This window comes from Sorex fumeus, unplaced genomic scaffold (assembly GCF_029834395.1).
Source record: "Sorex fumeus unplaced genomic scaffold, SorFum_2.1 ptg000122l, whole genome shotgun sequence".
Classification (NCBI taxonomy): Eukaryota; Metazoa; Chordata; class Mammalia; order Eulipotyphla; family Soricidae; genus Sorex; species Sorex fumeus.
The window spans coordinates 29,005,461-29,018,240 of NW_026606179.1; the positions used below are offsets into that span (position 1 = coordinate 29,005,461).

General features: G+C 38.8%; 1 protein-coding gene across 3 annotated transcripts in view; it reads right to left on the reverse strand.

The window, feature by feature from the left end:
* Positions 1–12,780, reverse strand: part of NETO2 (neuropilin and tolloid like 2) — a 91,168-nt gene that overhangs the window by 31,782 nt on the left and 46,606 nt on the right. For all 3 annotated transcript variants that reach the window (XM_056136676.1, XM_056136675.1, XM_056136674.1), the window contains exon 7: positions 10,008–10,236. In XM_056136676.1, the coding sequence (XP_055992651.1) occupies positions 10,008–10,236 (229 nt within the window). The remainder of the gene's footprint in view (positions 1–10,007; positions 10,237–12,780) is intronic.

A 12,780-nucleotide genomic window follows, 5' to 3' on the forward strand; every position in this document is an offset into this window, starting at 1 on the left:
CTCTGTGCAAAGCAAGTGCCTCACTCGCAATATTATCACTCCAGCCCAGAATGGAAAATTTTTAATTTTAAAAAACTATTCATTATTTAGATGCCAATAAGCACATGAGAATTAAATAATAAAAATCTTTTCCAGAAAAAAAAAAGACCACACCACCTTCTCCAGATGGAATCCTGGTGACCATGAGCTTCTACAAGCATGGCTCTAGCAGGCGGGTACCAGGACATTTTTTCCGAACTGCAATGGGGCCACCCCGGCTCCCAGGAAACCTCTGATTCTGGAAGCCATGCCCACAACTCACCTCCCAGCGCCATCTTACAGCACACAGCAAAAAATAAGAAAACTGGCTGGAGGGCCTCATGGCTCCCGGAGAATGCTCTGGGCCCCAAACAGAGCCGATATCACTGGGAGGTCCCAGATGGGGTAGGTGCTGCCGTCCCGCCTTCTCCAGATGGAATCCCGGTGACCATGAGCTTCTACAAGCATGGCTCTGGCATGAGGGTATCAGGACATTTTTTCCGACATTTCCTTATATACAAAGTGATCAATGGAAAGTAAATCATCCAACATTTCTTCCTGAAAATCAGGCTTGACTCTTTTGCAAACCACCACACCCAAAAGGAGAGAGAGAACAAAGGGGAATGCACCCCACAGAGGCAGGGTGGGGTGGGGAGGTGGGGGGTGGGAGGGATATGGGATCCATGGTGGTGGGAAATGGGCACTGGTGGAGGGATGGTTTAATCATTGTATAATTGAAACCCAAGCACAAAATTTGTAAGTCTACAACTGTACCTCATGGTGTCTCACTAATAAAAATTAAAACACACACACACACACACACACACACACACACACACAAATTTTTGGCAGGAGGGAAGAATGCCACACTTGGTGGTGCTCTGCGTTTACTCCTGGTTCTAAGTTAAAAAAAAAAAAAAAGCCCACTTCCAGTGGGGCTTGTGGACTGTGTGCTGGACTGTATGCAGTGCTGGGGATCTAACCCATGTCAGTCAGGTGCCCAACCTGCTGTAATATCTCTCCAGCCCCCAAAACATAAATTAAAAAAATATAGCCAGAGGCATATTAAAATATGTGGTATACATTATTATGATCACTAGAGAAATGCAAACTAAGACAATGAAATACTGTCTCACAGTGTTGGAGAAAAAAAGGAACTCATGTATATTGTTGGTGGGGATGTACAGTTTTTTAAATTTGTTATTATTTTCTACTGAATCACCATGAGATAGATCATTACCAAACTGTTCATGATTTTTAGTCACACATTGTTCCAACGCTCATCCCTCCACTGTGGACATTTACCAGTACCAATGCCCCCAGTTTCTCTCCCACCACTCCCTAATTCCTCCCTCCCACTCAGCCTGCCTCTATGGCAGGCACCTCTCTCTCTCTCTCTCTCTCTCTCTCTCTCTCTCTTTCATTTTGAGCATTATGGCTTGCAATATAAATACTGAAAGATTATCATTACTAAAGATTATCTACTTTCTAAATCTTTACATTACATTTCATTAGTAATCTTTACATTACTAAAGATTACCTACTTTCAACATTCAGTTCTTGATCAGAGTGATCATTTTGAACTATTGTTGTCATACTGGACCCTTCTCTACCTTAGCTACCCTCCATCCCCCTCACACTCCCACCCCAAACACAGTAATTTTCAACAACTGACCAGTCCTCCTGGCTCCTCTTTTCCCTGGTCTTGGATATGAGTCTCATACTATTTTTTATATCCCACAAATGAACACAGTCATTCTATATCTGTCCTCCTTCTGATCCATTTCACTCAGCATGATACAGCCTTTTTGAAAAACAGTATGGACACTCCTCAAAAAATTAGAAATTGAGCTTCCATTTGACCCAGCAATACCACTTTTGGGAATATATCTTGGGGGGTCCAAAACTACACAGCAGAAACACCATCTGCACTTCCATGTTCATTTCAGCACCATTCACAATAGCTAGAATCTGGAAATAACCTGAGTGCCCTAGAACAGCAGACAGGAAAACAAAACTATGGTACATCTACACAAAGGGAATACTATACAGCTTTTAGGAAAAGTGAGGTCATGAAATTTGCCTATAAAGGAATGGACATGGAGAGTATCATGCTGAATGTACATTGTTAATGATTGGAACTATGGTGCTTTCCTAGGAAGCTAACAGTAGAGCTACGATCCAGCAGTCCCACTTTGGGGATCTATCTAAAGAATATAAAAACAAACACTAATACAAAAAGCTATAGATACTCAATGGTCAATTAAATGTTTATATTAGCTAAAATACAGAAGTAATCAAAGTGTCTGCTGATAATGAATACATAAAAATGATATAATGTATAACTATATAACTATATAATAATTACAATTATATATAATTTATATCAAAGAGGGTCACTGTCCTCTGGTTGTTCATCGATTTTCTCGAGTGGGCCCAGTAACGTCTCCATTAGAGACTTTGTTGTTACCGTGTTTGGCATATCGAATACATCACGGGTAGCTTGCCAGGCTCTGCCGTGCGGGCGAGATACTCTCGGTAGCTTGCCGGGCTCTCTGAGAGGGGCGCAGGAATCAAACTCGGGTCGGCCATGTTGGCTGCGCACAAGGCAAATGCCCTACCGCTGTGCTACCGCTCCAGCCCATATAATTTATATATAAAATATATAATATAAAATATTTATATAATATATAATTATATAATGTCCATTTATATAATGTAATACTACCACAATTACAGAGGTGAAAATTTGTCATTTGCAACAAAATTGAAGGAGTTTAAAGAAATTATATAAAGTTATAATATTCAAGAGGAAAGTATAAAAAAAAGGAAAGTATAAGTGCTAGGTGTTCTCACCTATTTTTTGCAATATAAATATATAAAATTAATAATCAGACAAATAATACTCTGATTTGACCAAGACAAATCAATGGTCGCCCATAAGGTACTTGATAGAGGGAAGGAGAAAAAGTGATCGGGGGTGGGGAGATGAAGGTGATACTTGGATTTGGCATTGTGGATCAGCAAATCTTCAAAGAAACAATGAGAAAAAGAAATCATTAGTGTTTTCCCAAAATAAAAACTGCATTTCTACACAGCACTGTCCTCCCATTGTTCATCAAGTTGCTCGAGCGGGTCCAGTAACGTCTTCATTGTGAGACTTGTTGTTAGTGTGTTTGGCATATCGAATACGTCACGGGGAGCTTGCCAGGCTTTGCCGTGCGGGTGAGATACTCTCAGTAGCTTGCCGGGCTCTCCGAGATGGGTGGAGAAATCGAACCCGGCTCGGCTGGGCTGGCCTCGTGCAAGGCAAACGCCCTATCGCTGTGCTATTGCTCCAGCCCTTCTACACAGAAAGAATGAAAAAAATTATAAAAGAAAATTAAAAATTCACTTTATAAAAACATCAAAGAATACAATTCTTAAGAACAATGAAAAAATTTGGGGGGGGTCACATCAAACAGTGCTCATGACTTATTCTTGACTGTGCTCAGGGGTCACTCCTGGAGGGTTTGAGGGACTATATGAGGTGCTGAGGATTGAACCTGGGTCTGTCGTGTGCAAGGCAAACACTTTACCTGTTGTACTATTACTCTAGCCTCAATTAAGAACAAACAATCCAGATCAAAGATTTGTACACTGAAAAGTACAAAAACACTGAAGAAAAAAGGATAAACACACGGAGAAATATCCTGGATTGTGGAACAGAAGACTTCATATTGGTAAGAAGACTTAAACTCTAACTAGACAAATCAAAGTGATCTACAGATTCACTGCTATTTCTATCCAATCCTCATGGAACAGATACACAATAACAGATCAGTAAATAGTAAAGAATATCACGAAGACAGTGATTATTAAAAAAGAAATTTACATAGACATGAAAGGCTTAAGAACAGAGAGCATTTCTTATCTCTAGGAAAGAGGGAAGTGGGATTATATATGCAGTTGGCTTTACATACAGATTAGCTATTGTAAAATAAAAAGAAACCTAAGAAATATTGGAAGACAGCCTCAGTTTCTTCTGGCTAGGCTTTTCTCCAGGTGGCCTGCTTGATTTTGGGGGCAGAAGTAAGTTTTGCTAAATTTGCAAGGGCACTTAGACCTACTAGCTGCCAGTGCTGAGCAACATGTTATTTGTAAAGGGAGTTTCATAAGGTGCTTTATTCGCAATGTCCTTGTGAAAAGTTATGAAATTAAGATTTAACCCTTAAGACTCCAGAGTAGAACAAAACCCTAACAAAATCCAACTGTGATTTTTAAAAATTTACTTTATTTTTCAAAAACAGAAAAATTCATCATAAAATTAAAAAAACACTCATGAGTCTACAAATAAGTAAAATTTTGAAAATGAGCAAAGCTGGAGGATTCAATATTCTTTTTTTTTAATTTTTTAAAATTTTTAAAAAAATTTTTTATGTAGGAGTACTGTTATTTATTCAGCCACTGATTAGCTGATTGAATTGGGCATGAACTCCACGGATTCAATAGTCTTGATTTCAAAATTTATTATAAAGCAGTAAAATAATAATAAAAAACAGTTGGTACGTGAATATGAATAGACAGACCAATGAATAGTTCAAAAATAAACACTCAAATCTACAGTTAATTTATTTTCTATGTTTTCAATGGTGTCAGCACCAATGAAGGAAAAAAACAGTCATTTCAACCAATAGTAATGGTAAAACTGAATTTCTATGTGCAAAAGAATGAAATTGGGCCTTTGCCTCACATAATATTAAAAATTAACTCAAGGGGCTAGTGTGATAGTACATGGGATGCTTGCCTTGCATGCATTTCTTGCCTTACATACATCTCTGGCACTACATTATATGGTCCCCTGAGCTCTGCCATGGGTGATCCCTTAGCACAGAGCCAGGAGTAAGCCCTGAACACTGCTGAATGTGATTTAAAAACAAATAAATACAAAATGAAATCAAAGAGATGAAAGATCATACAGAAGACAAGCTTCAAGACATTATCTTTGGCAATAATCTTATGAATATGACACCTAAAGCAAAAAACAAAGGAATAAAAGAAATTGGACTATACTAAATTAAAAACATTTTGTACTTCAAAGAACACAATCGTGGAAGAGAAAAAAAGAATCCACAGAAAGAGAAAAAGTGTATGATAATCTTATATATGATGAAAGATGAAAATCCAGAATATATAAAAATTCCGATGACTTAACTAAAAAATCTAACAATTAAAATTAAAAAACAAAAGACTGGAATGGACACTTCTTTAATGAAGCTATACAAATGGCTCATCCACTGCTGGTGGGAATGTCAACTGGCCCAACCTTTTTTGGGAATCAATATGGACAATTTTTAAAAAACTAAGAATCAAAATTCCATATGATCCAGCAATTCACTTTCTGGCATATACCCCAAAGGCCAAAAAACTCTATTCCAAAAGACATTTGAACCTTATATATGCTATAATGCTATATAGCATTACTCATTAGATGTTGGAGTTCTCCCTGGCACGATCCTTGACCACTAGAGGCTGTGGGAGTGCCCCAGTCTATTGCCAGGGAAGCCTGACATTTCAAGACTAACAGGGGAGTCTTGATTTGCCAGTGGCTGATGGCTTGAGATGTGGGGAACAGTCATCTTTTGGTGTCTGCAATACTTCAATTTTGCCTCTGCTTTAGAGCATCAAGGACAGTGCTCCAGCAGCTTCCTCCTAGTAATAATAATACCCTGTCTCCCTCTGCCACCTGCTCATTAGTGCACATAGGCATTCTCCCTCCACCTCTATTGAACCATTGTCTTTCCTAATAAACTTTGTCATATGACTACGAGTCTATGGCCTGTATGGGTGACTTTGTCTTGGTCATGCTGTGCACACAAGTCTCTAAGTTCCTGCTGCAGCAGACCAACTGACTGTCTCTTTGACGTCTTTTATGTGGTATCTAAAGAATGTGAGAACTTGTCTACACAACTGAACTTACCATTGACAAGGGACGGGGGTGGGTGGGACATACTGAAAGTGGAGGGAAACAGACACTGGTGGAAGGTGTGATGCTGAAACACTGTGTGCATGAAATTCTATCATTAACAGCATTGTAAATTACAAGTCTGAAAAAATTGAACCATCATTAACCATTCAGGAGTAAAAACTAAAAGCTCAGTTCAAAAACATACTTTGCAACCATTAGATGATGGTTATTATAAAAATATGAAAAATAACAAGTGCTGGAGAAGATGTAGAAAATTTGTAGCATTTTTGGTAAAGTGATTCAGCTGCTGAGAAGAAAGTTGGTGGTTTCTAAAAAATCTAAATACAGAACTGCTTTAAGATTCAGCAATTTCACTTCTAAGTTTACACTCCAAAGATCTTAAAGTAGAAACTGAAATGTGTGCAATGTGCAATATTTAAAGCATTATGCACAAGAGTTTAAGGGTGAAAAAAAATCAATGCCCATCAATAGATGAATGGATTTTTAAAATGTGGCATTATACATGATGAGATTCAGTATTTAGCCTTAAAAAGAGGACCAGTGGGACAGTACAGGGGTTAAGGTGCTTGCATGGCTGGCCCTGATTTGATTCCGGGTTACTGAATAAGATTCCCCAAGAACTGCCAGGAGAGATCTCTGAGTACAGAGCAAGAATAAGCCCTCAGCATCAGCAGGTTTGGCTCAGAAACAAACCAACTAATCAAAAAGAAAAAGGACTGAAATTCAAATACATACGATATAGACAAACCTTAATTTATTAATAACAAAAACATTTTAAAAACCCTATTTTTGTTTGTTTATTTTTAGGTCATCCTGGCGGTGCTCAGGGCTTTTTCCTGACACTGTGCTCAGGGGACACCTAACAGTGCTCAGGGAACCATATAAGGTGCTGGAGATGGAACTTGGGTCAGCTGTGTGTACAGCAAGTGCCCGACATACTATGTACTATTGCTCCTGCCCAGCCTTAACATTTTTATGCTAGAGCTGTAGAGAGAGTACATAAATTAAGGCACATGTCTTGCCCTGGCACTATATATAATTCCTTGAGTAATTCCTGAGCACAGAGCCAGGAGTAAGCCCTGAACACAACTAGGTGTGGCCTAAGCTCTTTCCTGTCTGTCCACCTCCCACCAATTTATGCTGAATAAAACAGCCTGACACAAAAGGACAATTATTACATGATTTTACTTATAAGGTGGATTTCTTATTCCTACCTAGAATAGAAAATCTATAGAGGAAACCTGGGATGCGGAAGAGGAGATATGGAGTAAATTTTGGGGGGGACCATATCTAGCTATCCTTAGAGCTTATTCCTGACTCTGCTCAGGGATCACTCCTGGCAGTGCTCAGGGGACTATATGGGATGCCAGGGATTGAACCCAGGTTGGCAGTGTGCAAGGAAAGCACCTAACCTTCTGGACTGCCTTTCTGGCCCATGAGAGTTATTTCTTATTAGGAACTAGTTTCAGTTTGTGATCATACCTCTGGAAGAATATGGCAATACTTAATAAAACTATCTAGGGTTTACCTTTCAAATCACTAATCTCACTTCCAGGAATCTCTCCTGAGCTATAACTCCAAGAACACAAAAATACATATGCATAACTTGTTAATCATAGCTGTAAGTGTAACTAAAAAAACCTGGAAAAACCCACATGCCGATAAAAGAACTGAATAAAGTATGTACAGATAAAACACTGCTATGCAGTTATAAAAACTAAGGATGGTATCTACAAACTGAAATACAGTGATTTCTAAGATATAGGTAAATGTAAGAGGCCAAGAGCGAACAGTATAATATGCTGCTCTTCATGTAAAACAAAGGAAATATAAAGTGGACATACCAGGAACAAATATGAATGCTTATAGGTAGGAATAGAATGCAAAGAAAAAATAAGTGGGGAATGACAATTTGAGTTTATCTTTTTGCATAGCTCTCTGAGAATAGAAGCAATGTTTTTGCATCCCAAAACACTGTTTTGTTTTGTGAACACACACACAAAACAAAACAATCACAAGTGAAGTACAAATAAATTGCATAACTTAAAAAAAATGGTGGGAGAAAAACAACTAACCCAAGGAACTGGAAAAGGACTTTAATAGTAAGGCTAAAGACGAAAGGAATTTCTAGCAGAGATATGGAATAGCAATTTTGAAAAAATGTGTTTTGTAAGAGTGAGCAAATAAATAAATTGTGGGTAATCTGGGCAAGATTTTTAAACAAAATGTTAAGAAAAATATCCCTTGGAATTATGGTTGGTTTTAGGGCTCAAATATGGAAAACAAGTTGAGCTGATACATCTTGTGGTGACAGAAAGGAAGAGATAGAAAAAAAACAAAGGGTAAACAAAAAACATACAGGAGACAATTTGAAAGAATTTCCAAAGACCAAAGCTGGGATTCTTGAGTAATTTAATATACACATAGTAACACACACACACACACACACACACACACATCACTGTCCTCCCATTGTTCATCGATTTTCTTGAGGGGCCCAGTAACGTCTCCATCGTGAGACTTTGTTGTTACTGTGTCTGGCATATCGAATACGTCACAGGTAGCTTGCCAGGCTCTGCCATGCGGGCAAGATACTCTCGGTAGCTTGCCAGGCTCACACCCCTAAATAACTGAACAAATCAATGAGAGAAAAATAATAGCTTTTCCTCACAGTGGGTTCATAATTAAATGCACAAGAAAAGAAATGGAAAACCAACATTAGGTAGATACCACTGTCACTGTCCTCCTGGTGTTCATCGATTTGCTCGAGCGGGCCCAGTAATGTCTCCATTGTGACAACTGTTACTGTGTTTGGCATATTGAATACATCATGGGTAGCTTGCCAGGCTTTGATGTGCGGGAGAGATACTCTCGGAAGCTTGCCAGGTTCTCCGAGAGAGGAGGAATTGAACTCGGGTCAGCCATGTTGGCTGCTCGCAAGGCAAACGCCCTAACCGCTGTGCTATCATTCCAGCCCAGGTAAATACCACAATAATAATTATCAAAAGCAGAAACTAGTAGAGAATGGGAACAAAAACTCAGTTAACTGAAAGTTTACCTGCATAGTCTCAAAGAGATTTATTAATTAGAAAGAAAAAAATCTGGGGCTGGAGAAACAGTACAGTGATTAGTGTGCTTGCCTTACACACACCTTGCCCAGGTTTGATCACCACAGCACCTCAGACCCTCTAGGACTGATTTCTGAGAATCAGGAGAAGTAAGCCCTGAGCACAGCTGGCTGTGGTCCGAAAATAACACAACAAAGCCAACCAAAAAAGGGGAAAAAATGACAATAACTTTGTAGTGAAAAAAGTTGTCAGCACTTTAAAAAAGTATCTGAAGTTGATAGAAAACAAATTTATATTATAAATCCTCCTCTCTCTCAGATGTAATCCACTAAAAATCATGCAACATAAGTTCCTGTGGAATTGCTGACTAAAATGCATACTGTAGGGGCTGGAGAGATAGCACAGCGGGTAGGGCGTTTGCCTTACACTCAGCCGACCCGGGTTCGATTCCCAGCATCCCATATGGTCCCCTGAGCACTGCCAGGAGTAACTCCTGAGTGCAGAGCCAGGAGTAATCCCTGTGCATCACCGGGTATGACCCAAAAAGCAAAAAAAAAAAAGTATACTTTAACCAAATCCATAAGAAAACATCATAAAAATTCAAGCTTAAAAAAAAGTTTTAAAAAAGAAACACACAAACAACTTATTTGATTAATGGTTATTCACAAAGATACCGATGGCATTCTTAATTTTTAAAAATCGTGCAAAACCTCTTAATGTTCTCTTTTTCATGTACTTATATCTGTATTAAGACTCTGTGCTGTAACTTATGCACAAACATAGTTTGTTTTTTTTTCACCCATTGCCAGTAATTCCTTGATGGAAAGGGACTCACACCTAGTTACTGCTACATTCTCTGTAAATCGCAGTCTTTGTCAGATATGTAAGACCAAGAATGTATTCTGAACAAATAAAAACCATTAAGAGATATTAATACTATAAGATTTACTTACGCTCCACAAAGGACGTAAAGAGCATTCTAAACCTGCTAAGCCGACTGCCTTCATCTGCCCACATCCTGATCACTCCAACTCCTGTTGTAAGCATTACATCATTGGCTACAGTGCTGCAAAACTTGGCTTTCAAATTTTCAATAGAACTGCTTCCATCATACACAGCAACAAAGTTTCTCTTGCATTCATTTGAGTGCTCCATTTGGTAATCTAGGAACCTTAGATATATCTGTAACATTAAAAAAAAGAAAAACACTGCTTTAATGTTCTACTTGTATTTCTATTAAGCCAGCTTTTTAATCCAAAGAAATATGTTATTGATGTTCTCAGGCTAACAGAGAATGCTTTTTAAAGATTAGATCAAAAGTTTAAAGACAAGTCATATACAAGAAGGGTATTCTATGGTAAACGCAGCTATATACTGAAGTTGTAATGGCTTATTCCAACCAATTTTCAAGAAGCATTTTTCTAACAATAAGAATGTAAAACACTGAAATGAGAAGGAACAAAGATTTCTTTTACTTCAGATTGCCTGAGAAAAAATTGCTTAAAAAAAAATCTCTTGCTCTCTTTTCTTGTACATCAGCAAGATGGGATGATTTCACCTTGAATGTGAGGAAATTTGGTCTTTTTTTTCTTCCCTCTTTCCCTGGACCAATGAGTTTAAAAAATGACCTGAAGAAGTAGATGCAAACTTATCATAGATGCAAACTTTCCCTGGAGTAGGCTAGTCCACTTCAAACTCCAATGGTACTGGTAGGGAGGGTATTAGAAGTCTAATTTCACTCTTGATGAATTACTTTCCTACCCATTATTGTTATAATTACTTTCCTACCCATTATTGTAAAGGGAACATTCTGACTCTCACATTCTCATGTCATATATAATTCCAATGGGAAAAAAATGAATGCTATTAATTTCCTTTTAATTGACAACTATGGTATAACTTAAGTTTCAGAAGTACATCACTGAAAATCAACATTTCTATGCTATATTAAATTTGCCACGAAAAATTTTGTCCAGCATGAAGTGTACCCTGTTATCCTACCCTTCTGGTACACCACTGAGTGACTTATAGTCCAAACGTTTAGTTTTGTTTTATTTGCCTTGCTCATGGCCGACCGGGCCAACCCAGGTTCGATTCCTCTGTTCCCCTCAGAGTGCCCGGCAAGCTACTGAGAGTATCTTGCCTGCATGGCAAAGCCTGGCAAGCTATCCATAATGTATACGATATGCCAAGCACAGTAACCACAAGCCTCAAAATGGAGACGTTACTGGGCCTGCTCGAGCAAATCGATGAACAACGGGAGGACAGTGCTACAGTGCTACTGTTTTCTCTATATACTCATACAAATAATATGTTTGTCTTTCTTCATCTCACCTACTTCACTCAGGGATGGTATTAATAAAGAAACAAAAGACCTCAGAAGACCCCAAGACTGTAGTAACGAGGGCCAGGAGAACAGCCCATGGTTTGAAACTTGACACAAGTGTGTGCAAGTGTGTGTGTGAGGGAGGTTAGTTAAGATAGAAAAGGGACTACAACATTGGTAGTTGGAAATTATTATTCTGGACAAGAACTGAGTGCCGAAAGTAGGTAAAAGGATCTTACCTTTTAGTAGCACCTGGATTATAACCATAATGCCCAATAGAAGAGAGAGGGGCGAGGGAGGAAGGGAGGGAGGGAGAGAGAGAGAAAGATGGAGGGCAGGGGTGGAAGGAAGGAAACTGAGGACACTGGTGGTGAGAAACGTACATTGGTGAAGAGAAGGTTGTTGAAACACTGTAATAAAAACTAATCATGAACTTTATAACTGTGTACTTCACAGTGACTTAATAATAAAAAAATAAATAAAATAGATAGGTTTTAAAGACCTCAAAAAAAATAATGACATTTCCAGAAAGCAACTATTAAGACAGAAGACCCACTAATAAAAATAGTTCGAAACTCTGCTTTCATATCCTTATCTTGTATACATTTGTATATAATGGAGCAATAGCACAGCAGGTAGGGCATTTGCTTTTGTACTCAGCCGACCCGGATTTGATTTCTTCATCCCTCTTGGAGAGCCTGACAAGCTACCAAGAGTATCCCGCTCACACACAGTGCCTAGCAAGCTTCCCGTGGCATATTTGATATGTCAAAAACAGTAACAACAAGTCTCACAATGGAGACGTTACTGATGCCCGCCTGAGCAAACCGATGAACAATGGGAGGACAGTGCTACAGTGCTACCAATTGTAGAAATAAATTACTTGTTATTATTCTCCTTTCTATCCACTTAAAAAAAACATAATCTTGGGAATTTTATGGATGATCAAAAGCAATTCAGTACCATGAAGTGTCTACTTATGAGGCATGAGACAGTGCCCTGAGCAGCCTCATTGACCCTTGTTTCTGGACGGCAGGGCCAATGAGGCTGCTGAAATGTGAAACTCATTCAGAACACCACAGTTAAGGATGTGTAGGCAAGGAGTCAGCCATGGAACTCCAAAGCACACAGAATGTGAACACCAGTCACTAACAAGCACTACAACCGGAAAGCCTGTGAACACCATAACTGAATATGTCCTGTGGTGAGCATGAGTGATCACATAAAGAATTGTGTGATCCTTGACAAGCACCACAACTAAAAGTGTGCAAATTATCTGGTCATTGCAAAAAGGGAAGGTAAAAAATGAGTTTTAAAAATGTTAATTATGGGGGCTGGAGCGACAGCACAGTGGGCAGGGTGTTTGCCTTGCACACGGCTGATCAGGGTTGAAGTCCCAG